General features: G+C 35.6%; 1 protein-coding gene across 2 annotated transcripts in view; it reads left to right on the top strand.

The window, feature by feature from the left end:
* The window catches only part of FBN2 (fibrillin 2), a 283,862-nt gene that overhangs the window by 151,662 nt on the left and 106,079 nt on the right, over positions 1 to 26,121 (top strand). For both annotated transcript variants that reach the window (XM_024246978.3, XM_054555893.2), the window contains 7 exons: positions 11,398 to 11,517; positions 12,416 to 12,541; positions 13,444 to 13,566; positions 15,540 to 15,662; positions 20,930 to 21,082; positions 23,725 to 23,778; positions 25,425 to 25,550. In XM_024246978.3, the coding sequence (XP_024102746.2) occupies positions 11,398 to 11,517; positions 12,416 to 12,541; positions 13,444 to 13,566; positions 15,540 to 15,662; positions 20,930 to 21,082; positions 23,725 to 23,778; positions 25,425 to 25,550 (825 nt within the window). The remainder of the gene's footprint in view (positions 1 to 11,397; positions 11,518 to 12,415; positions 12,542 to 13,443; positions 13,567 to 15,539; positions 15,663 to 20,929; positions 21,083 to 23,724; positions 23,779 to 25,424; positions 25,551 to 26,121) is intronic.

The raw sequence follows: 26,121 nt of genomic DNA, 5'->3' as shown, positions 1-26,121 counted from the left end.
TCCCCAACTTTCTTGTAGGTCATATACAAAAAGTTTAACAGTGAGAGAGTTAGTAGTGGTAGGCTTGAAAGTTTTCATTCCTTAAATGCCATTTAAATTGATTTGTGCTCAGTAACTGTGATCTGTATGCTAGCAACGTGGTGAAAGAAGAGACCATCAGGAACATCCAGTCTAGCAGCAGGATCTGCAGTAGTTAGGGGTTGCATTAGTGTCTGTGAAGGATAAGGAATTTCCCCATGGAGTTAAAAAAAAACTCAGTAGAGAAGGGCCAAGATGGCTGAGTAGACACAGCCAGGAAGAGCATTTCCTACTGAAAGATCAGACCATCAAGAAGACTGGCACACTCTGAGAGGATCTTCAGAAGGAAGGCATTAAGAATGTATGGAAGGAGCACACAGACCCTGGACTGAAGTAGGAGGAAGCTGGGAAGCCTTCATGGGGCTGCCAAGCACCAGGACTTGTTCCTGACCCTGAGAAGTTCCTGGGGAAGGAGTGAATTAAATAGTTGAGGAGTGGCCCACTCTTTGCCAGGGTCTCTGGAATCCTACCTGCAGAAGACCTCACAACCTCCATGGACATTTGAGACATGGGAGAGCTGCTTGGATAGGTGGCAGGGATAGGACACCAGCCTGTGCAGAGCCCAGAGGGTTTGGCACCAGAGTGGCTGCGATGCCCCTACCCCAAGGCTTGACAACCTCCTTTGGGGGCTTTGGCCTTGGTTGACTATTGGACCTGGACAGAGCAGAGCAGTCTTGCTATGGGACAAGGCCAGTCTGATCTGAGTGTCCCCCATCTGCCAGCCTCTGCCAGTGTCCCTGCATGGCTGTGTCCACTTGGAGCACAGCCTCAGATGCCCATCTGGGGCTCTTCCCAGGTGTCACCACCATAGTTCCTTTGCCAGCAAACCCTGCCTAACCATTGGAGAACTTCAGCAGATGGGCCTCTGCCAACATTCTCCCACCTGCAGCCTCTCCCCACAACTTTGCTGGCATGCACTTGCCCATAGCCTTCCCCCATTGCTTTGCTGGCACACATGTACATAGGCCTCATCACCCCATCACCACTAGCATGTTCTTAAGAAAGAAGCGAACCGATCTGATAGAGCTGAAAAACTCACTACAAGAATTTCATAATACAATCAGAAGTATTAACAGCAAAATAGTCCAAGCTGAGGAAAGAATCTCAGAGCTCAGACTGTTCTTTAAATCAACTCAGTCAGATGAAAATAAAAAATAATTAGAAAGATTGAATGAAACCCCTGAGAAATATGAGATTATGTAAAGAAACCAAACTTACAACTCATTGACATCCCTGAAACAGAGGTAGAAAGAGCAAGCAACTTGGAAAACATATTTGAAGATATTGCCCACGAAAAATTCTCCAACCTTGCTAGAGAAGGCAACATTCAAATTCAGGAAGTCCGGAGTACCCCTGTGAAATACTATACAAGATGACAAACTTCAAGACATACAATCATCAGATTCTCCAAGGTCAACAAGAAATAAAAAAATTTTAAAGGCAACTAAAGAGAAGGAGCAGGTCACCTACAAAGGGAACCCCATCAGGATAACAGTGGATCTTTCAGCAGGAACCCTACAAGCCAGAAGAGTTTGGGTGCCTGTATTCAGCATTCTTAAAGAAAAGAAAACCCAACCAAGAATTTTATATTCAGCCAAACAAGCTTCATACGTGAAGGAGAAATAAAATATTTTTCAGACAAGCAAATGCTGAAGGAATTTGCCAGCAGACCTGCCTTACCAAAAGGTCCTTGAGGGAGTGTTAAACATAGAAATGAAAGACTGTTACCAGCCACCACAAAAACAAACTTAAGTACATAGACCATTGACACTGTAAAGCAACTACACAATTAAATCTGTATAACAACCTGCTAAATGCAGTGGCAGGATCAAATCAGCACATACCAATATTATCCTTGAAAATGAACGGGCTAAATGCCCCACTGAAAAGGCACAGAGTGGCAAGATAGATAAAGAAACAAGATTCAACTATATGCTGTCTTCAAGAGACCCATCTCACATGCAGTGACATCCATAGACTCAAAGTAAATGGATGGAGAAAAAGCTACCAAGCAAATGGAAAACAAAAACCGTGGGAGTTGCTATTCTAATTTAAGACAAAACAGACTTTAAACCAACAATGATCAAAAAAGACAAAGAAGGCCGTTACATAATAACAAAGGTTCAGTGCAACAAAAGATTTCTCTATCCTAAACATACATGCACCCAACACTGGAGCATCCAGATTCATAAAAGAAGTTTTTAGAGACCTACAAAGAGACGTAGATAACAACACAATAATAGTGAGAGGCTTTAACACCCCACTAACAGTATTAGACAGATCATCAAGGCAGGAAACTAACAGAGATATTCAAGACTTAAATTCAACACTTGGCCAAATGGACTTAACAGATATCTACAAAACAGTCCACCCGACAACAACAAAATATACATTCTTCTCATCTGTAACATAACACATACTCTAGATTAACCACACACTTGGCCATAAACAATTCTTAGTATATTCAAGAAAAATGAAATTATACCAACCACACTCTCAGACCACAGCATAATAAAATTTTAATAACTAATAAAAGCAAAGATACAACGTAACAGAATCTCTAGGACACAGCTAAAGCAGTGTTAAGAGTAAAGTTTATAGCACTAAAATCCCACATCAAAAAGTTAGAAATTAACAATATCACACCTGGAGGAACTAAAAAAATAAGAGCAAACCAACCCCAAAGCTAACAGAAGAAAAGAAATAACCAGATTCGGAGCTGAACCGAATGAAGTTGAGATGTGAAAAACATTCAAAACACCAACGAAACCTAAAGTTGAGTCTTTGAGAGAATAAATAAGATTGATAGGCTGCTATCTAGACTAATAAAGAATAAAAGAGAGAAGACGGAAACAAACACAACCTCAAATGGCAAAGGAGACATTACCAACAACCCCAAAGAAATACAAAAATCCTGAGACACCTCTATGCACACAAACTAGAAAACCTTAAAAATACCTCTGTGCACACAAACTAGAAAACTTAGAAGAAATCATAAATTCCTGGAAGCATAACATCTCCCAAGATTGAGCCAGGAATAAATTGAATCCCTGAACAGACTAAAAATGAATTCTGAAATTGAATCTGTAATGAAAAGCCTACCAACCAGAAAAAGCATGGGACCAGAAGGATTCACAGACAAATTCCACCAGATGTATAAAGAAGAGCTGGTTTCATTCCTATTGAAACTATTCCAAAAATTTGAAGAGGAGGGACTCCTTCCTAACTCATTCTATGAAGCCTGAATTATTTTTATACCAATACCTGGCAGAGATACAACAAAACAGAGAAAACTTTAGGCCAATATCCTAGGCCAATATCCTTGACGAACATAGATGCAAAAGTCCTCAACAAAATACTAGAAAACTGAATCCAGCAGCACATCAAAAAGCTAATTCATCACAATCAAGTAAGCTTTATCCCTAGGATGCAAGGTGAGTTCAGCATATGCAAATCAATAAATGTATTTTTTTAGAGATTTTATCTCTGATTTCTTTCAGAGACAAAGAAATCAGAGACAACACAAACAAATGAAAAAACATTCCATGCTCATAGATAGGAAGAATCAACATTATTAAAATGACCGTAGTTCTCAAAGCAATTTACAGATTCTAGCTATTCCTATCAAAGTATCAACATTATTCACAGAATTAGAAAAAAAACTACTTTAAAATTCACGTGGAACTAAAAAAATAGCCTGAATAGCCAAAGCAGTCCTAACCAAAAAGAACAAAGCTAGAGGCATCACACTACCTGACTTTAAACTATACTACAAGGCAACAGCTACCAAAACAGTACAGTACTGGTACAAAAACAGGCATATAGACCAATGGAACAGGTTAGAGAACCTAGAAATAAAGCCACACATCTACAACCATTTGATCTCTGACAAAGTCAACAAAAACAAGCAACAAAGAAAGGGCTCCCTATTCGATAAATGATGCTGCGATAGCTGGCTAGTGATATGCAGAAGATTCAAACTGAATCCCTTCTTTTCATCATATACAAAAATTAACTCAAGATCGATTAAAGACTTAAATGTAAAACCTAGAACTATAAAAACTCTAGACGAAAACCTAGGAAATGCCATTTTGGACATAGGCTCTGGCAAAGATTTTATGACAATGATTCCAAAAGCAATTGCAACAAAAACAAAAATTGACAAATGAGACCCAATTAAACTAAAGAGCTTCTGCACATCAAAAGAAAGTATCAGAGTAAACAACCTACAGAGTAGGAGAAAATATTTGCAAACTACACCTCCGACAGTGGTCTAATATCCAGAATCTATAAGTAACTTAACAAGCAAAAAAAAAATCTCATTAAATAATGGGTAAAGGACATGAGCAGACACTTCTCAAAAGAAGACATACATGCAGACAAAAAGCATATGAAAAAGTGCTCAGCACAATCTCTCATTAGAGAAATGTAAATGAAAACCACAATGAGATACCATACTATACCAGTCAAAATGGCTGTTACTAAAAAGTAGATGCTGGTAAGGTTGTGAAGAAAGGAATGCTTATCCACTGCTGGTGGGAGTGTAAATTAGCTCAGCCACTATGGAAAGCAGTTTGGAGATTTCTCAAATAATTTAAAAGAGAGCTACAATTCAACCCAACAATACTGGGTATACACCCAAAGGAATATAAAATGTTCTACCATAAAGACACGTGCACACATATTTTCATCACAGCACTATTCACAATATAAAGACATGGAAACAGCCTAAATGCCCATCAGTGGTGCACTGAGTAAAGAAAATGTGGTACATAGACACCATAGAATAAATACTATGTAGCCATAAGAAAAAGAATGAGACCATGTGCTTTGCAACAACATGGGTGGAGCTGGAGGCCATTGTCTTAAATGAATTAACACAGACAAAGAAAACCAAATACCAAATGTTTTCATTTGTAAGTGGGAGCTAAACATTCAGTACACATGAACACAAGGGAACAAGAGACACTAGGGCCTACTTGAGAGTGAAAGGTGGGAAGAGGGTGAGGATCGAAAAACTACCTATCAGGCACTAGGCTTATTACATGGGTGATGAAATAATCTTTACGACAAACCCCTGTAACATGCAATTTTCCCGTGTAATAAACCTGCACTTGTACTCCCTGAATGTAAAATAAAAGTTGGAAAGAAAAATATATATATGTGTATAAATAAAACATATCTTTCTCCCTGTCTGAGTTCTGAGCCAGTTGAGGGATAGCCAAAGAACCCATTTCATATGGAGTTTTAAAAATTTTGAAAATTAAAGTTGTTTGTACTGTCTAGGCTCCCTATTTGTGCTTGCTTAGTTCGAAGTCTTAAAGAAGTTGGTCATGATCCTAAGATGTACTCCATGTTTGCACACACTAGTCAAAGCTGGGATTAATACTCCCAGCTTTGGACCCATGTCTGAAAAAATCCAACTATAATTTCATCTAGAGCCTTGGCTTTTCCAAGTAGATTTTTGGTCCCCAGGTGCCACTTGAATATTTTCTCAAATTTTCCCAGCCCATGCACCCTGTGTTGAAGAATTAGAGGGATTCTAAACACTTATTTCTAACAGACAAGGAGGAAAATGAAGCTCTTAAAGGTATGCTGTAAAGCAGCACAGGGTTCACAACACCTTATATCATAGGGGTTCATGACTCCTAAAAGTCTGTAAGCCCAAGAAGACAAGACCATATCTTTTTCTTAGTTAATCATGATGGAAGTGTTGTGCAGATTTTTAAACTAGCTTTATTGTGGTTTAACTGACATACAATAAGTTGTATATATTTGAAGTATATAGCTTGATAAGTTTTGATGTGTGTATACCAATAAAAGCATGACGACAATTAGATAATGAACATACCCGTCACCCTCATAAGGCTTACTTTTGTCCCTTGTAATCTCTCCATCTTGCTCCTCCTTTCATCCATCCCCAGCCCCCATCCTGTCCCCAGGCAATCCCTGATTAGTCACTGTGCATTACTTTTCATCGTGTAGTATATTATATAAATGAAATCATAGTGTTACATATATGACTTTTGTCTGATTTCTTTTACTCAGCATAATTATTCTGTGATTCATCTATGTTGTGGTGGGAAAAATCATCTATTTCTTTTTGTTGTGGAATAATATTTTATTGTATGGATATAGCACAGTTTATTTATATATTCCCATGTTGATGGGCACTTATTTTGTTTCCAGTTTCTGTCTATTACAAATAAAGCTCTTATGAACATTCATGTACAAGTGTTTGTATAAGCATTTTAGTTTTCAGTATATACCTAGGCATGGAGCGGCTGGATTATGTGAGAGGAATATATTTAATTATTTAAGAAACTGCCAAAATGTACTATTTTACATTTCTAGCAGCAGTATATGAGAGTATCAGTTACTCCATAACCAAGCCAGCACTTCGTATAGTCAGGTTTTTACACTTTAGCCATTGTAATAGGTAGGCAGGGGTTTCTCATTGTGGTTTTAATTTACATTTCTCTAATGATTCACATAAAAAGATGTTGACCATCTTTTCATGTGTTTATTTGATCTGACACTTCTTTGGTAAAGGGTCAGTTCAAATCATGGTCCATTTTAAAATTATTTTCTTATTGAGTTTTGAGGGTTCTTTGTTTACTCTGGATATAAGTCCTTATCAAATATATGATTTACACATGTTTTCTTCTAGCCTGTGGCTTGCCTTTTCTTCTTGTAACATATCTTTTGAAGTGCTGTAATTTTTAATTCCGACGAAGCTTTATTTATTAAATTTGTTGTTTTATGGATCATGCTTTTGATGTTGTGTCTAGGAAATCTTTGCCAAATGTAAGGTCACAAGGGTTTTCTTCAGTTTTTGCTTCTAGAAGTTATCTAGCTTTAGGCCTATGATCCATTTTGAATTCGTTTTTTAAATATTGTATGAAGTTTATTTTTTGTAGTATATTAATAACCATAACCCTTTGTTGAAAAGACTGTCTTCTCTCTATTGAGTTGCCTTTGCACCTTGTTGAAAATCAGTTGCTCGTATATATTGGGTCTGTTTCTGGACTCTCAGCTCTGACTCATCTACTTAGGGGCTTGCTGCATCCTGCCAGTGTTCCCCCGTCTGCACCGTGGTCTGAAAACCCTCTTAAAGCCATAAGCTGAAATAGTCATGATATTCACTGTGTTTGTTTTCCTTCTCTTAGGGATCTATATTCTTTGTTGCCTGATGTCAAGTTTCTTGAAAACCATGATTTCTTATACTTTGTCCGTTTGTGTTTTGAGGAAGGAGGGTAAATCTGTCTTGGCTGGGAACAGAAGTGTCCCCTATTTTCTTAGTGTAAAAATTGTGGAATGAAAAAAATGGGAACAAAAACGCCAGCTAGTAAATTTTTATATAAGTCTAGGCAAGAAATTATGACAATAGTGATGTAGGACTGCAGAAAAACTTAATGATTCGACAAGTGCTTGGGAGGTTAATCAGTGGAATCTGATGACAGATTAGTTGTGGGGAGTCAAAGAGTAGAAAACTACAATGATACACAAGTTTCTGGCTGAGCAAAACTGGACATATAGTGGTGTTGTTAACATGTATAAGAAGGTGCAGATTGGGAGGAAATAGTTGTTGAGTCTTTCTTGGACATGCTGAGTTTTAGGTGTCTACGGTATTTAATTATAGAGCTCTAATGCTAAGAGGAATGTCCAGGGTAGAGTTACAGATTTAGGAGTTAACAACACACAGGTGGCCCTTAGAACCATGAGGATGAACACTGTGTCCCAGGCTGAACAACAGGACAAGTGAAAAGATAACAGGAATACTACAGCTGGAATCCTATGGAACAGCCACATTGAAGGCCCTTAGTCTAGCTCAACTCAGACACACCTTGTTCTAGCTCACAGTGTTAGAGAGATAGCAAAATAATATAGAGAATTATGTTCCTGAAGTTAGGGAAGGGCACATTGTCAAGAGAGAAGTAGTGTCAGGTGTTAAATGCAGTAGAAAAATCAAAGGCAGTGAGGAAAAAAAATCTGTTGGATTTGGTAATTAGGGGGGTTTTATTAACTTTGAAGGGTGGTTTTAGGATGGTAATTGAGTCATTCTGAGGTTATTTTATTTATTCATAATATTAACATACATATGTTTCATTAACTAGCTTAACCCTAAATAACAGATTTGAGTTCAGGTCTTCCATTAAACAATATAGATGAGAGGCCAGGTATAGAGAGAGTTAGTATCATAATTTTGCCAAAAATGTCTAATTCCACTATGATTATAAAAGAAAATGTGGGCCAAATACGATGTTTTGGAAAAAACAATCATTCTAAACTAGGTACAGGGCTACAAGATCAGAGTTATTAAATTAGGCTTAGCTCAAATTTTGTCTGTGCAAACCTAAAGGGTATCATTCAAAGAGTCTATCTATATAAGTGGTATGCCCTAGGGTTGTACACTATATAACCATATGCAGCCTACCTAGCTTAGCTGATACCACCTGGTGCTTCTTTAAGTGATAGGTATACCTCATCATTTAGCCCTGCAAAATTAAAGCCCCAGCAGCAGGCTTGTCTTTCTGACTACTGTAATTCATAGAGACTTAGCTTAGTAATGGAGCACATTTTCAGAAAATGAGTTTTAATATTTTTAATCCTATACTCTAATTCAATTTTTGATCACTTTGAATTTATAAACAACAAATTGAATTTATAAACAACACATCAGAAAAAGTGAACAGGATATTAATTAACTAGTGCTTTAAATTATAAGAGCCCAAGATAACACTAGTAACTATGTCAACTGCGCTAATGTTTTGAGGAATAACAAACTGCCATTGCTGTTTGGGAACTTCTATGAGATACCTGATGAAGCAGTATAACTTGAAAGGCAATAGATTTATTAAAGGATCAGTGACAAAGAAAATAGAATTGGGTCTATTTTGCTATTATGAGAATTGCTCCTGATGCCTGAAAACAGTTATATTTACCCATTATATTTTTCTCCCTTTTTCTTGAGAATTCTACTCTAAAATTAAAATTTGTAACTCTCCTAGTGTCTGTATAAGACAAACTGCTGTTAGCAATGTTTTTAATTCAAGTCTCTCTATTTTGGAGTAGTAAAAAATAATTTAAATTTCTATTGGGCTACAGGTAATCCTCGAGCCCTTGCAAACAAAAAACAAAGCCTTTTCTAAGTTGGCATATAAAGTATTTTTCAAGGGGAAATATTTCTTAACTATATACTAGTATTTGAGAAATTAACAATTTTGATAATCAACATTCCCCATAATTTTAAAATTTATTTTAGGAGGTTAAATCCCATGAATTTTGCTTAAAAATACTTATCCCCCCCCCCCAATGACAACATACTAAGAAGTCAAAATGTACAGAACGTAGTATTTAAGTACTTTCTGTTCCTGTAAACAAGACAAAACGAACATGATCTCTTGGAGGTCCAGGACTGTGAGACTCAGAATAAAGAGGAGACAGCAATGTTCATGTAGAAGTTGGCAGTGGTCATTTGTGATTAGTCTAAAACTGAAAATCCCAGAAAACAAACGAAAAACAACGAATGGGTTTTAAAGTCATATGGAATTGTAAAGTCACGAATTGCTTTTTTGGTGATTGTTTGGACCAAAATTAAGTGAACGATTACATCTTCTCTGTGTACTAGACCCTTGATGAGTCCCTGAGGGGCTCAGGAGACAGAAGTGAATTATGGTTGTAGTGGCAAAATAGCTGGCAGAGCTGCCATAGTAACAAGGAGCCTTAGGAGCAGACTCTCCAGGGGAGAAAACAGTCCTGCAGAAGTGGCTTTCCTGAAACTTTACCTAAAGAGAGGGGAGTAGATGCGTGGTTTCTCATGTTCTTCAAACAGAACTTTATGTTGAGGCTTCTGTAAAGATAACAGCTACAACACATTTTTAATTGTTGCATTTCAATTATGTAACAAAATTGAAGTGATCTTCAACACTGCGAACTGAAGGTGGTATTTCGTACTGGAAAGTCTATTTATTATACTTTATATGCTTGCTAATGCTCTCTCTCTTTTCTCATTTTGCTTCATTCCTTTGGCTCGGTAGAATTGATGGTATCAACTAAAACTTTAAATGTAAGTGAGTCTTTATGGGCTGAAGGGGTCCTTGGATGGATGGAAAAGGATTTAGTCCTGTTATTCTTTGTTGTTTTTATTTTATTTGCTATGAAGTTTATTTCCTTTACCAGAAAGGGCTTAATTGCATTCAGTCTGAGTGTTTACATAAATGAAGTTGGTGGGTTTGATACAGTACAGTTCCTATTTTAAGAACATCTGTGAAAGTAGGAATCTGCTTATTAAAATGGTAAACCTGTGAACTGATTTTATTGTTATGTTCTCCAATTTAGCTGAAATGGTATATGTTAATGGCTTCTACACATACATGAAATGGCAAATCATTATGCCCTCACCAACTAGCCAGGTTTTTAATTTGCAAGGATTGAAAATAGTATTTAGTGGGCATTACTGAGAGATGAATTAAACTTCTTATACTGGCACACGTGATTTCTCTGGGATTTAACTAGTCCAGACTGTTCAGTCTGTCATTTGGTTTTTCAGCCCCTGAATCCTGCAATGGGTTTGCATTTAATTAGGCTTTAGGAGACCTTGAATGGAAAGCATGACTTTCTCACTTTTTGGTCACAACTAGTATTTGCATAAAACTTCATTTTATGCAACAAATCGCTGTGCCAATTTTAAGATCCTAAAGAAACCTGAAACTGCTGAAAAAAATAGGCTTTGTTTTAATGTTTTCATTTTCTACTCCCTCATGTTTTTTTACTTCAAAATATTATCCAAGCTTTAGTGTATATATAGTTGTATACATAGGTGAGTTCACCAAAAAAAAGTTATACCAAAGACATTCCATAATCCATCAATCTCTTTCTTTAAAACTAATAGCAGTGACAACATGTAACATAAATATATATCTTCAGAATCCTTTCATTGTTCTTCTGGCACTTTACTAAGCCTTAGAGAGGTTATTAACTTGCCCACATTGGTGTAAGCAATAAGCATTATAGCCTATTTCTCTTTTCAGGGCCCATGCTTTTAATCATTGGCCATTATTCCAACTGAAAAATCTTTAATTCTTGATTAAAGCAAATTCCCATGGTACTCTCTAAAAGGTGATGTTTTTGTAAATCCTCAGACTGGCCTCTGAGTATATTTGAAGAGAGGAATTTTCATTCATTTATAAATACTTCGCTATTTAGACTATTACCACTGACTGGCCTTCTCTCAAATTTTAGAGGGCTAAATGTACTCTAAACAAACATTTCTACAAATGGAGTGAAGTCTGTAATGGTTTCTTTTGCTGCTCACAGATGTTGATGAATGCACATCAAATCCCTGCACTAATGGAGATTGTGTTAACACACCTGGTTCCTATTATTGTAAATGTCATGCTGGATTCCAGAGGACTCCTACCAAGCAAGCATGCATTGGTAAGGCAGTTTGCTTTCACATATGAAAATATAGTGACCAAGGCTGTTGAGGTTAAAAGTAAATTTATTAAAACATGGAATAAAATAAGTGTTGTTACATTATTACAGATTTATTTATAATACCCTCAGAGATTCTCCTTTTAAACATAAACAATGTTTGCATATATAACCCAGGCAACATGGTATCTGTTTTCAGAAAAATTCAGTTTATCTTCCTTCCTTAGATGAGAGCTTCCTTTCTTTTCCAGATAACATCAGTAACATTCTCTGATTAACTGAGTTTAAGATTTATAGTCATTTTAAACTACCGTTTTCTTTGAATCCCACACATAGTCCAACACCAAGTCATGCCTGGTCTTTTTTCACAGCTTCAGTGCTACACCCACCACCCTGGTCCAAACGCGCTACCTCATTGCTGATTCATCTCAGAATTCTTTTACCAGATGACTGCCTGTCTTCTTTTTCATTTCCTATTCATCCACAGGTAGTTGCTTGAATCAACTTTCCAGCAGTTTTCATTGTATTACTCTTAATCTAGAAATTCTGTAGTTACTTTACACTTATCCAACGTCTTGTTCTGACTTTTAAGGCCTTCATCCACTATGTCAAAAACAGCTGCAACCAGTAATTCCAGCTGTCTTGCCCACCCTTTCTTAGGTTTACTGGATACCCTCTTTTTTTTTTTCCTTTCCCTCTTCAGCTACTATTAAGAGCTGTAAAATTGCTTGCACCTACCTATCCAAAAAAAAAAAAAAAAAAAAAAAAAACTGCTGAGAGACAGAAATTTTGCTAAAGAAGTAACATGATTTTGAATATTTAAAATTCCATTTCTTATCTTACTGTGTTTATCTATAAGTATTGTAAAAGAATAATGTTTGGCCATTCTCAATCTTCCTAGATATTGATGAGTGCATCCAGAATGGGGTTCTTTGTAAAAATGGTCGATGCGTGAACACAGATGGAAGTTTCCAGTGCATTTGCAATGCCGGCTTTGAATTAACTACAGATGGAAAAAACTGTGTTGGTATGGAAATTGCCTGCTCCCTTGCAAAAGATTTTAAAAGGATATACATTTTTGTTTAGAACCATATGCTATTTCCATGAAAGCTCACACACCACGTATGTGAGATCTTCAGGTAACTTAGGTAAAATGCAAATGCATTTAATATAAGACTGTTAAAGCAAAAGGACAGATTTTTTGTTTGTTTTTGTTTTTTTTTTTTTTTGGTGGTGGAGGGGAGGAGATGTTATAACAATGACTAATTTACTGCTTCTGGAAATTTCCTGTGTGTTACAAGTTAAATTGTCAGTAGCAGTTATTCTTCATAAGTTTAAACAAATACTAGCCGCTACTGTATATCAGGTGTTGGGGTTACAACACTGACAAAATAGAAAAGGTTCTTCCCTTCCTCCACAAACTGGAGGAATATAAAAATGTTTGACATGTGCAGTACACAAATCTCTAAAATTGCGGCTTGTAATGTCTAGCAGTGCAATGGATACCAACACACCACAGAAATATTGTTTACAAAGTAACACATCATATTCATCTACTAATGAAAGTCCAGATCATTTCATTTGCAGTGAGGTCTGCCATTGCCTTATTTTCTTATAAAATAAACACTCACTGAAATTATATTATCTTTTTGGTACACAAAGTAACACACTACTCATGGTTTATGTGGTTTTAACAGGAGCTAAGCACAAAATTTAATTATTTTCCTTTATATCCGTATACTGAAGGTCCTTTCCACTCTCTGCACTATTTTTTCTCATTCAGTTGGCGTTCTTTTTTTAAAAAAAACTAAAAGCCATGAGCACATGGCTCGTTTAGGTAGTGGAATTTGACTGGGGGTTGTTTATGGAAGAAGAAGGAATTGGTTCCCTCAAGGCCAGTGTTCAAAGTCATTCTCTCCTCTTCTGCAGATCATGATGAATGTACAACTACCAACATGTGTTTGAATGGAATGTGCATCAATGAAGATGGCAGCTTCAAGTGCATCTGCAAACCAGGATTTGTCTTGGCTCCAAATGGGCGTTACTGTACTGGTATGTGTGGCTTTCAGATAGGAAAGTGACCATGATTGAAACCACCTTTTTTATTTGAATGAACCATGGAAGAATTACTTCAGCTTCCCCATGTGGCTTTCATATTATTCACATTTCTTGCTAATTCACTAAGGCAGGTGTCTAAAGCTTTCTAGAAAAACACACATTGTGGTCTAGGGAACAGTCATATCTTAACAGAAATAATAATGGTATAGGAAAAATTAAGGGACTGACAGATTGGTTTTAGCAAGTCTTGTGGAAAACAATGTAGAAATAATTTCTCTCAACTGCTTGGCTGAATAAAAAAGAAGAAGAAAAAATCTTGAAAGGTTTTTGTTTTTTATGCATCCTCAGAACTAGATTTTCCACTGTCATTCATTATGGGTTTAGCATTACATCTTTTCCATAAAGCTAATATACAGACCATTTGTAACTGTATCATTATCTAAAAACCGTACATTGATTTAGTGAAGACATAATTTTAATATTCCAATTAATTATTTTGTTTATGAAGCCATTTTGAAGACCAAGCTCTAGTGATAACCTTAATAAGCTAAAGTTGTACCTCTTGGGAATAAATGAGACCTTATTATGTTTGTACTCACAATTGGAATTTAATAAAGTGGAATACATTTTGCAGCTTCTACTTAGAAGCACATTTTTCTTTTTCTTTTTTAAATTTATTTATTTTTGAGATAGGTTTTTGTTCTGTCACCTGGGCTGGAGTGTAGTGGCACAATTTTAGCTCACTGCACCCTTGACTCCTGGGCTCAAGCATCCTCCCACGTCAGCCTCCCAAGTAGCTGAGACTACATGCACGTGCCCCCATGCCCAGCTAATTTTGTTTTATTTTTTGTAGAAATTAGGTCTCACTATGTTGCTCAGGCTGGTCTCAAACTCATGGGCTCAAGCAGTCCTCCTGCCTCAGCCTCCCAAAGTTCTGGGATTACAGGCATGAGCCATCACACCTGGCCAAATTTTTGTTTTTCTTTGTTTCCTTCTTTAAGACAAAATTAACTCCATCAATGATGTTCTGCCTTCAATTGCACAAACTTAATCTAAGTACCAGATAAGGATAATGCTCAATTCCTGTAATTTCAATGAATTACAATGAAATCCTAGGGACAGTAGAGATTAAAAAATTGAGACTGAATTCTTATGTTTCTGCATAAGAAATAGATTTTTGACTCTCCGAGAAGGAGGAGTACTGTAGTTTTGCTGATTGAACTCATGACTGGGATGTCATCTCAGGGTTAGCTGATTTGGATTTAACACAGGATGGGAAATTGTCATTATGCTCCACTGTGTAGAATTATGTTACAGTATGTGACTTTATTTCAGCCTTTTTAAAGAAACTTCAATATACATCTAAAGATGACTTCGACCTCACCAGTTTCTGCTTTCTGGAAATTAGTTCTTATTAATTATTTAATTACAAATGTTGTGAAGATTTTAAGTATTCCTGAGTCGGCAGCTCTGTCTTTGAAGTCTCTTTCATCTTTTGGGGAAGTCATTTAATGCTGGGTTACGTTTGATAAATTCAAGTGTATTGAAAATTAGAAGACATATCTCAAGTTATTTTGTTATTATCAAATGACCAAATGAATATCAGCATAGCATCTACTTCTAAAGTGTCTTTGTGTGAAAAAAATTACAGAAATTTACCTTAATTTTTAAAGAATTTGCTTTACTTAACTAATTTGAATTATTTAATATTAAATGGGATTGTCAAATAAATAATGAAAAAGAAGATTGTGAGGCTTTTTTTTCCTCAATAGGTAAAGTAAAGCATTCTGAAATGTGTTGAAAGGATTGCATTTGTATATAATATCTGTTACCACACTTATTTGTTCTTCACAAATTATAAAGTTATAAACAAAAGGTTAGTAGTATAGAGCAGTGGCAGCAAGTAAACCCTGTAATAAAGTTAAATTTACCCAGTAACCACTTGGCTTCTGTCACCCACTGCACAGATGTTGATGAATGCCAGACCCCAGGAATCTGCATGAATGGGCACTGCATCAACAGTGAAGGGTCCTTCCGCTGTGACTGTCCCCCAGGCCTGGCTGTGGGCATGGATGGACGTGTGTGTGTTGGTAAGTGAAAGATTTTATAATGGCCCCACTGTGCAAAATAATCTTTGAAAAACTGACAGAGATATTTCTGTACAGTGGAGTAATATTCACCATAAGAAGAGTACATGCTAAAACATGGATAAACCTTGGAAAGATTATGCTAAGTGAAAGAAGCCAGTTACAAAACACCATACTACAGTATATGATTCCATCCATATGAAATCTCCAGAATCGGCAAGTCTATTGAGACAAAGTAGATTCGTGTTAGGACAGAGGATGGGGGTGGCGGGAGAATGGGGTGGGAGCTAAAAGATATTTTTGAGGTGATTAAAATGTTCTAAAATCACCTGTAGTGATGGATGAACACATCTGTAAAATATGCTAAAAACTATAAAATTGTACACTTTAAAGTGATGGATTCTATGGTATGTAAATTGTATATTAACAAAGCTATTTTTTAATGGACAGGAACCTCCAGATAGCCCCCTTCAGAACCTTCAGAAGGCTCTGATGACATGCTGGAGAAGAAAAAATATATTTTTAAACTAGCATACTTGATAATATTAGATAACTGAATCCTAAACACAGTGCATTTCAGTTTTATAATTAATAACAAATAAGATATGTAATGGGGATTATAGTTATAGGTAAGTAAACTCTTGGTTTCACCCTAACAAAACTTAAAATATAAATTTTGGACTTGCATCAAAAGCTCAAAATGTTACTCCTCATCACCATGCAACTAGCTGCAGAAGCAAGAGTATAAAGAAGTATGAGCAAGAATATATATTTTATTCTAAGCCATTCAGATTACTCTAGGTTATTTTTGTCAAATTGATCCCATGACAATCAATCAGAAGTACCAGGCCCAGCTTTGAAGAGGCAGGCAAAACAGAAGTGTCACTGGCATTTGGGAACCCCAGCAATATATTCCAATGATAAGGATAGCAGAATGAGTGGTAAAAATACATTTAATGCAGTTTTCCCTCCAAAAATGTTTTCATGAGGCTTCTAGGGTGAATTAGCCCTTGTATACCCTCTATTTTTCATGTTGTACAGTAAAACATAGAAATAGGATTTCAAAGTATATTTGAGAGATATCATATTCTTAGACATAGTTAATACTTTACTCCTACCTATGAGAATCAAAACATTTGGATCCCAAAGGTGGAGGAGAAGAAGTAGAGAATTTGCAGATGGAAATAATCTGTTCACTCAAATTTATCCACTCTATCCAGATTTATTTCCCCCTACAAACTTGTCAGCACTTTGTTCAGGGATATTTCAAATACAGCAGCTAGAAGAATATAACTTCTTCCTGCTTACAGAGCTAAAATATTTTCAGTTGCTTTAATATACTTACTTGCTTTTTTCCTTTACCTAAATGATTCTGTTGAAATCTACCGTGAGTACAAAGCCAGTTTTGGAGGGAGAAATTATTTTTCTCTTAAGTAACCAACATGTGAGTTGTTGCTAGGAATTCAGTAAAACATAGAATTTCATTATCTTGTTCACATCCAGGAAACACATTGGAAATTTTCAGAAAGCCTCCTTCAGTTTTTCATCATTGTGGTCATTTAAACTTTTTAAAATAAAAACATTATTTCTCATGTGTATAAAATTATATATGACTGTTTCTATAACGTGCTAGATGTTTTCTTCACGTCTTTTGACTTGATGTCACTTTTTAGACCCATTGATTCTTTAAGTTTGAGATGAGGCCTGGCGCAGTGGCTCATGCCTGTAATCCCAACACTTTGGGATTCCATGTTGGGTGGATCACTGGAGCCCAGGAGTTCAAGACCAGTCTAGGCATCATGGTAAAACCCTATCTCTGCAAAAAGTACAAAAATTAGCCAAGCGTAGTGGTGCGTGCCTATAATCCCAGCACTTTGGGATTCCGAGTAGGGCAGATTGCTTGAACTCAGGAGTTCAAAACCAGTCTGGGCTTCATGGTGAAATCCTGTGTCTGCAAAAAATACAAAAATTAGCCAGGCATGGTGGCATGTGCCTATAATTCCAGCTACTTGGGAGGCTGAGGCAGGAGGATTGCCTGAGCCCTGGAGGTGGAGGTTACAGTGAGTTATGATTGCGCCACTGCACTCCAGCCTAGGTGACAGAGTGAGACCCTGTCTCAAAAAAAATAGAAAAAATAAATGAATCACTGTTATGAAAAACTATTAGGATAAGCATTTTAATGTTAGGTTTTTTTTGTTCATTTTTCTTCTGTAGACATTAAGATGTGTTTTTGTTTTTTGTTTTAGTCTCAGGTAATTTAGCTATGATTTCAACTAGTGTATTGAAATACAACTCACAAGCAAGGTTGTAAACAAAAGGCAATCATATCTTTATCTTTCCCATTCATTCAAAATTTATTTTTAAGTTTATTCAGTGATGCAGTTTAGTAAGTAAGGAAGAAAACTCAGGCGACATGATAACTACTGAATATTCTTAAGTGACAAAAAAATTATAAGATGACAGCAACATACAGGACCTCTCTGTTCCTCCTGTCCTCTTTTGTTGTTTTGAGAATTAAATAAAGCTTTGAATGGTGTCTAGCACATAGCAAATGCGTAATAAGTTAACTACTACTGGTATTATTGTTATTAAATTAGAATAGTGGTATATCTAGGTCATAGTCTTAAGAGTTGCTGCTTTAAGTTATAAATAAAAGTTGATTTTAAAGAAAGAAGAATAAAATGAAGTTAGCATTTTGCATACATACATATTTTACTCATGGTATGTAGAATCTGCTAATTACCTGAAGAAATTTTAAATCTTTTCATTCTTTAAGAAAGAAGAGGGGGCAGGCATGGTGGCTCACACCTGTAATCCCAACACTTTGGGAGGCCAAGGCGGGTGGATCACCTGAAGTCAGGAGTTTGAGACCAGCCTGGTCAACATGGTTAAACCCCATCTCTACTAAAAATACAAAATTAGCTGGTTGTAGTGGTGTGTGCCTGTAATCCCAGCTACTCAGAAGGCTGAGGCAGGAGAATCACTTGAACCCAGGAGCTGGAGGTTGTAGTGAGTCAAGATCATGCCACGCCATTGCACTCCAGCCTGGGCGACAGAGCGAGACTCCATCTCAAAAAAAAAGGAAGGAAAGAAGGAAGGACGGAGGGAGGGAGGGTGGGAAGAAAGGAAGGAAAGGAAGGAAGGAAGGAGAAAAAGAGAAAAGAAAGAAAGAAAGAGAAAAAAAGAGAGAGAAAGAGAGAAAAGGCATGCAGAAATCTGCTAACATGTGGAAAAGATGCATTTAGGTCCAGTCTGTCACCAAATCATTCATGTGAGAATATTCTGATGGTGCTACTGGTATTGTTCCTCTTATCCTATCCTGTATACAGTGGTTCAGTTATATTTGAATAGTATAATATGAGCTAGGTTGCCAAATTGGGGTCTTTGAACAAGAAAAGGTCAGTAGGGAAATAGTGAGTTACCTCAACTGATTGTTCACAGTATCAGTTACAGATAGAACTCCTTGTTCTACTTTTCCTCCCTTCTCACTGCTGCACTTTACTAGTCTTAGAAAAAAAAACAGAAGAGGGAAATAAGGTGGTCACCATTTTTTTTTTAGTATTTCAGGTGTGTCCTAGGCAGTGTGCTTAGTGCTTAACAAATATACTTTCATTTACTATACAAACTGTATCCTTATTTAATGAATAAGGAAGATGTTAAGTAATTTATGTAAGATCATCTTGTGGGGATCTGAACTTTGGGAAGTTTATGTCCCTAAAACCCACACATAAGTTATGCTACTTTCTTTTTCATGAAACTTCTGGTGTTGGGTACTCTAAAGAGATTAGTTCACCTGTAATGCAAACTACCATATAACATATCTCACTCTTCCAGTGAGCTCCATAGGCCTTTTATCTGCTTGCTTTTAAAAATTCTGCATGGCATATGCTCTAAACCCAAAAGCAGAAATAACTTTGGCTGTTCATAGGTGCCTTCCAAGATCATCAGTAATGTCCAAAGAACTCACAAAAATCATATTGGAAATCATGAACCATGTTATATTTGTGCAAATTTGCCTTCAAGTCAAATCTGTGTTTGTGTGTAACTCAGAAGATACACTGCCAAACTCAGCCACAGCAGAGGCAGCACAAGTTTCTCTGAGTTGACTCCTCAGGGATGGGGTTGGTGAATCCCATGGCCTCCTTCCATTTAAGCACACACGTATCTCATTTTTAATGCAGCCATAAATCACTGTTTTAATCAGAAATGCCCCCAGGTCATAAGAAATTATTGGATGACCATTTTGCATAACAAGCAGATAAAATTTTTTCCAACAAGTTGTGAATAGTTACAGATATTTATAATAGAGGTTATCTCTGGTGAAATTACCAGGTCAGTATACTGCTTAAAAATTGTACGGGTTCTCTGCCCTTTATGATCTGAGTTTTTTATAGTTCACTGTTTACTGTCTTGTAAAGTTGTAGGGTATTTTATGAGAATTAAGAGTGAGAGAACTAAGCAGAATATGTTTCTTTGGGGTATAGCATTACTTACTAGAAAGAGGAAGAGTTTTAGAAGTCACATAAACCTTGTCTGAACCTCAACTCAGGCACTGGATATTCAAGGACTTCAAACTACATAGGTAGCTGTGAACCTCATCTTCCTCATCTATAAAATGCACATAATGACCACTCCTATAGAGCTGTTGACCTGACTGTTCAATGAGATAATGTCTGTAAAGCAACGAGCACAATGCCAAGAGCACATATGGTAGTTAACTATTTTTATAACTGGATTTACTGAGTTTCTGAGGTTAAAACAGTCACAGGCAGCATCCTGGGGGTTGAAAAGAAAGGCTTCCTAACTCGAAAAGTGGGAGTAAGAAATCTCACACCCAAGCCAGTATCACCTCAAGGTAGTTTAACTTGATTGCACTTCATTGTTCATGAGAACTTCCAAAATTGAAATAAGAAGTGTCATTTTGAATATAGCATAGCCAGTGATTAGAGCTCCAAGTATTCTTTATAACTGTGGAAATATCCTAGGTTTCATAAAAGGTTTGTAAGAATACATCGGACAATGGATACTGTGTAGCTCATAAAACTTATTAAAGAAAACAGAGTCGGTGATATGCATCCATTCTTTTCCCCACTCAGAAAACATTTGTTGATTTCCTAACACTATTAGATGCTAAAGATGCAAAATAAAAGTCTCAGATGCCCTTGAAAAGCTTCCAATCTAGTGGCCACTTAGGTTAAAAGAAGCCTTCTGTTTCGAAATCTCTTTGTCTCTATCACTGCCTCAAGTCATTATTTTTGTATCTCCTTTAGATACTCACATGCGCAGTACCTGCTATGGAGGAATCAAGAAAGGAGTGTGTGTGCGTCCTTTCCCTGGTGCAGTGACCAAGTCTGAATGCTGCTGTGCCAATCCAGACTATGGTTTTGGAGAACCCTGCCAGCCATGCCCTGCAAAAAATTCAGGTAGTCACATGTGCCATTTTCACAGTTGATAAAGAATCAAGAAATGCAACCTTAGATGTTTGGCCAAAGAGAACATCAGCTCTTAAGTGTTTCGTCATTAATTTTAACTGAAGAAAAGAAATCCAATACTGTATTGATATGTGAGGCATATAATAAGGAGATTTGGCTTGTGTTTATATACGATTTCTAGGCCAACAGCACACACAGTAAATACAAAAATCTATTTGCTGGCTGATTGTAGTGGCTCACACCTGTAATCCCAGCACTTTGGGAGGGATCAGGCAGGAGGATCACTTGAAGCCAGGGTGAGACACTGTCTTGGCAAAAAAAAAAAAAATCTTAAATTAGCTGGGTGTGGTGGCACACACCTGTAGTCCCAGCTACTAGGGGGGCTGAGGTGCGGGGGACCACTTGAGCCCAAGGGTTCGAGGCTGCAGTGAGCCATCACTGTGCCACTACACTCCAGCCTGGGTAACAGAGTGAGATGCTGACTCTTTAAAAAACAATCAAAAATCTATTTTCTTATACAGTTAGGATTATTATAAGAGGGTTTTGTTTTTACATGAACATGATAGCCTCAGTTTCCTTGATCTGTGCTGTCATGGTGAAGACAAATAGCATAAAATTTACTTACCACTTTCAAGGTTATAAACACAACAAGAACTCAATTTGATTTTATTTATATATATAAAGATCTCTCTCTCTATATATATATCTTGACACCAAGTGGTCTCAAGTCACAGTCTCAGGCAATAGTTCCAGACTCTTAGGTCAATAACATTGACTCTTGTCTGTTCATACTTTAACTAAACCTGTATTGAATATGTATTCAATATACGTTAAGTACAGTAGGGATTCTGTGTTTTTCCTTAAAGTTAAGAGTAGTTGAGAATACAGGCAGGCAAATGTATAAATTACAATTTAGTGTGATTAGTGCCTTACAAGGTTCAAGTATGGAGAGAGCACAGAGGAAGGAGCAATTTGTAGCCCAGGGAAGCTGGGAAAGACTTCACAGAAGGGGCACGTTTAGTTTGGTCTTGAAAAAAATGAGTAAGAACTTTCCATGTGGAGGATACAGGAAAGCATTCCTGTAAAGGAAATGTCTTGTAATTCCCTTAAAAATCCTGAATGGAGTCTTCAAATGTGGAAATAATGATTTGAAGCATCCAGAAGAATTACTGAGTGTGACTTTAAAAAAAAAAAAAATAGTGAGGAGAACCTAGTTCTAAAATGTACCAAATTGAATTATGCATATTATCAAATAAGTTCAAAAATTGGCATAAGACTAGATAAAAAGCTAAGTGAACTAATAAAATGAATCTAGAAACCTGAATATGAATAGGAATTAGGATATAACAAAGCATTTTGGAGCAGCAAGGAAAAAGATTAAATAATAATTATTGTTGATAACTTTCGGAAAAAAACATGAAGTTAGGTCCCTACACTAAACATTAAAACATAATTTTCATATAGAATATAAATTCTTTTTTATTTTGTAATGGTAAAAGACTTTCAAAACAGGCCTAAATAGTAAAATACACAAGTAATCTGGAAAAATATTTTTATATATCATTTCTTAATCTTTATGGAATTTACATTAATCAATAAGGAAAGATGAAATCCTCTATAGAAAAAAGAGCAGTGTACATAAACAGGAATTCAGAAAGTAGAAATGCAAATGGAAGAATACCATGTAAAAAGATGCTCACTCTCTGTAAAATTAAAAATAAAATAAGGTGCCATTTTTGTTTAGCAGACTGGTATAGACAATTGATTCTTCTCAGTGATAGAGGGTATTAAAAAAATGAATACTGTCTTATACTGCTGATGGAGGGGTAATTTGGGGGTGTTTTAGGAGGGGAAGAACTATCTAAAACCTTTAGGGGATAAACTTTGAGAGTTTTACTTGTAAGAGACTATCCTAGTGATATAATTAAACTTCATATTATTTATGATAGTTGCTAAAAGTTGGACAAACCTAATTTCACCAGTAAGAGATTGATTGAATAAGTGTGATACCTCTACGTAACTGAGAAAACAATATTAAATGGCCTATTAAATGGGACATTGACATGACATGCCTGTGATAGAGTACCCAGGAGCCAAGTCGGCTTCTCCACTTACAGCCTCTGTGACCTTGGTCAAGTTACTGCACTTCTCTGTTTCCCCCTTTTTCTCAGTTGTAAAAAGGAAAATACAATAATATTTAGTTTGTGGTATTGGGAAAATTAACTAAATTGTTAGATGTAAAATGTAGAACAATACCAGGCACTTGGTAAGTACTATAACCTACATTTTGGCTGTTATTATTTTATTAGTGAGGAAAAAAAAGTTAAATATCAAGCTCTGTAAGACCATTTATATTTTTCTTAAAATTTCCTTATGTAGAAAATATTAGTAACATTCATATATTAATAATATTCAGGATGATGATTACAAGTGATTTTTATTTACTCTTTTATGCTTATTTATGAGTTCAGAATTTTATAATAATTGTTTGCTAGAAAATGGTAATTTTTTTCACTTTAAAAACTAATGCACAAATAATTCTTCCTAATGGTAGTTTTGGAGTTATGAAATGACTTGCATATGGAATAGGTATAGTTAAGTTTTTAATTCTTCTATTTCTTTTTGTCATACAGCTGAATTCCACGGCCTTTGTAGTAGTGGAATAGGTATCACTGTGGATGGAAGAGGTAACTCTAGTTAATCTCAACTTTATAGTAATCATATGACATAATCGTATAGCTTTATAATTATAATATTAATATGATTATATTTAATATGAAAATGTAATATTATAAAATAATAAGATTAATTATCTCCTAGAGCAGTGGTTATAAGCTAGATGATATTAAGTGATATGTAGATACACATTTTCATCTTGGATAAATATTTATCTGTTAAATATGCATTGTTAAAAATGTCACTAACAAACTACTCTCCTGATTTCATGCAATCATTGCTTAAGAAAAGAATAATGTGACATTTAAGTTAAAAAAAAAGAATGAGTCAATTTTATGATAAAATATTAAGTAATGGTGCAGATAGGGTTAGAAAAATAAACAGTATTAAAGAGATATTTGATATGGATCAAGTTTGGGATATACTGGCTGAAATAATTTGTTAAGACTATTTACACCTAGGAATAATAAAACGTTTCTCTCCAAGTAAAGTAAGATTCACTAAAATTTTTCTTGCTTTCAATTTTGTATTATGGTTAACAAAATTCCAATATAGAATCTTGAACATTTAAGTACATATGTGTTTATAATTTTCAAATTCTTTTATATTTTAGTATACATATAGATTCATTTATACATAAATAAAACTGGGGTGTTATTAATCTTCACTATATATATGAATATGTATATATGAAGAGTATATATAAATATGTATATGGTTATATATATATATTTATATATATTCTTCTACCCTTGTGTTTGAGAAGGCTTTAGTCAAATTGTAGATGGTAGGCAGTAATGTTGAATCTTTATAATAAATATCCAAACCAGAGTAAAAAGTAAACTTTTACAAGGATGTTTTTCCCAAGTATAAAATGAAAGACATTTCCAAAATATTTAAGGTCTCGCAAATTATTGAAAACAATAGCATCAAAATTTGAGCATAGCGACCAAAATTTGACTTTGGGCTTACTCTTTCATTATATTCCCTGTCAGTACAGCCTCTCCAGCAGAGCCAGCCTCTGTTGGAAACTACTTGATCATTCATACAAGCACATCAATGCACAAGTTCTACTGCCCCTCAGTGATATAGTAGTAGTAGTCATGCTCATGGCTCATTATAAAACGTCACGTTCTGAAGCATCCATGTTTAAAGTGTCCTTTCCATTAATTTCACGTATCAGCAATGAGAAACACTTATTAAATATTACTAACTTGACCACAAAAATGTAATAAAATAGAAATATCCTGTATCTTTGGGGACCATAAAATTATATGGGCCACCCTAATAAATCTCTGTCTTTTAATTAGATGGTTACAATATCTATCAACTCGAGTTTTCCTTTGGATTTGGAGCCAACAGCCTATAAATTGTCTTTATTAATTTTATCATAAATGCTGGCATATTTCATGATTTAACTCTTTGAATTTCTGCCAGTTTCTTTCATTTTTCTTTTGATTTACCAGTGAAGTGTCCTATATCTCTCAGTTTTATTTTCTTACTCCTTGTTTTCAGTTCTTTTTCCTTTCTGAAAGGCAGGCAAATTGTGAGTTTGCAGAGTTAAACACTTCATATGTTGAATGGTCTTTACTAGACCTGCATTTATCAACAAACAATAACATGTGTAGGAGCACTAAACTTTCAATATTTAATGCAGATATCAATGAGTGTGCTTTGGATCCTGATATATGTGCCAATGGGATTTGTGAAAACTTACGTGGTAGTTACCGTTGTAATTGCAACAGTGGCTATGAACCAGATGCCTCTGGAAGAAACTGTATTGGTAAGTTATTTGTTTATATTTATGGAAGAACATTTCATATAGTTTAATCCCATGGATTATATTAGAAGTAAAAACACAAATGACTAAAACTAAAAATTGTACAGTTTTTCTTGTTTTCTTCATATTACACATTGATAGGAAAATATCAGAATCAAACAAATTTTGTTACACAGTAACAGGCTTCTTGGTGGTACCAATTCATTTTTAAAATATTCTTTTCCCAAATTAACATCCTCAATTATTTGCCTATTGTTTTCCTGCATATACCTTAATCCTGTAATTTTTTACGAAGAATTTGACTTCAAAAATTAACAGGTCAGTATGGAGAAAAGTCAAGAAAATAAAGTGTTCAGGTTGAGAGAATTTTAAATTCATAAAGAAACAACCAGTTGCCACAATATACCTAAACATGACAACAAAGACAAAGGTATTTCCTTTTTTAATTATAAGAGAATGATTGAAAAAACTCAAGTATGTAATTTATGTTTAACAAATGCAAGAGGAGGAGGATGAAAAGGTTTGACAGTCTTTTATTGTTTTCTATTAGTGCAAGATTTTCCCATAAAGCACT

The sequence above is a fragment of the Pongo abelii genome, chromosome 4 (genome assembly GCF_028885655.2).
Source record: "Pongo abelii isolate AG06213 chromosome 4, NHGRI_mPonAbe1-v2.0_pri, whole genome shotgun sequence".
Taxonomy (NCBI): Eukaryota; Metazoa; Chordata; class Mammalia; order Primates; family Hominidae; genus Pongo; species Pongo abelii.
Note: the sequence above shows the minus strand (reverse complement) of the source record. Positions and strands in the feature narration are given on the sequence as shown.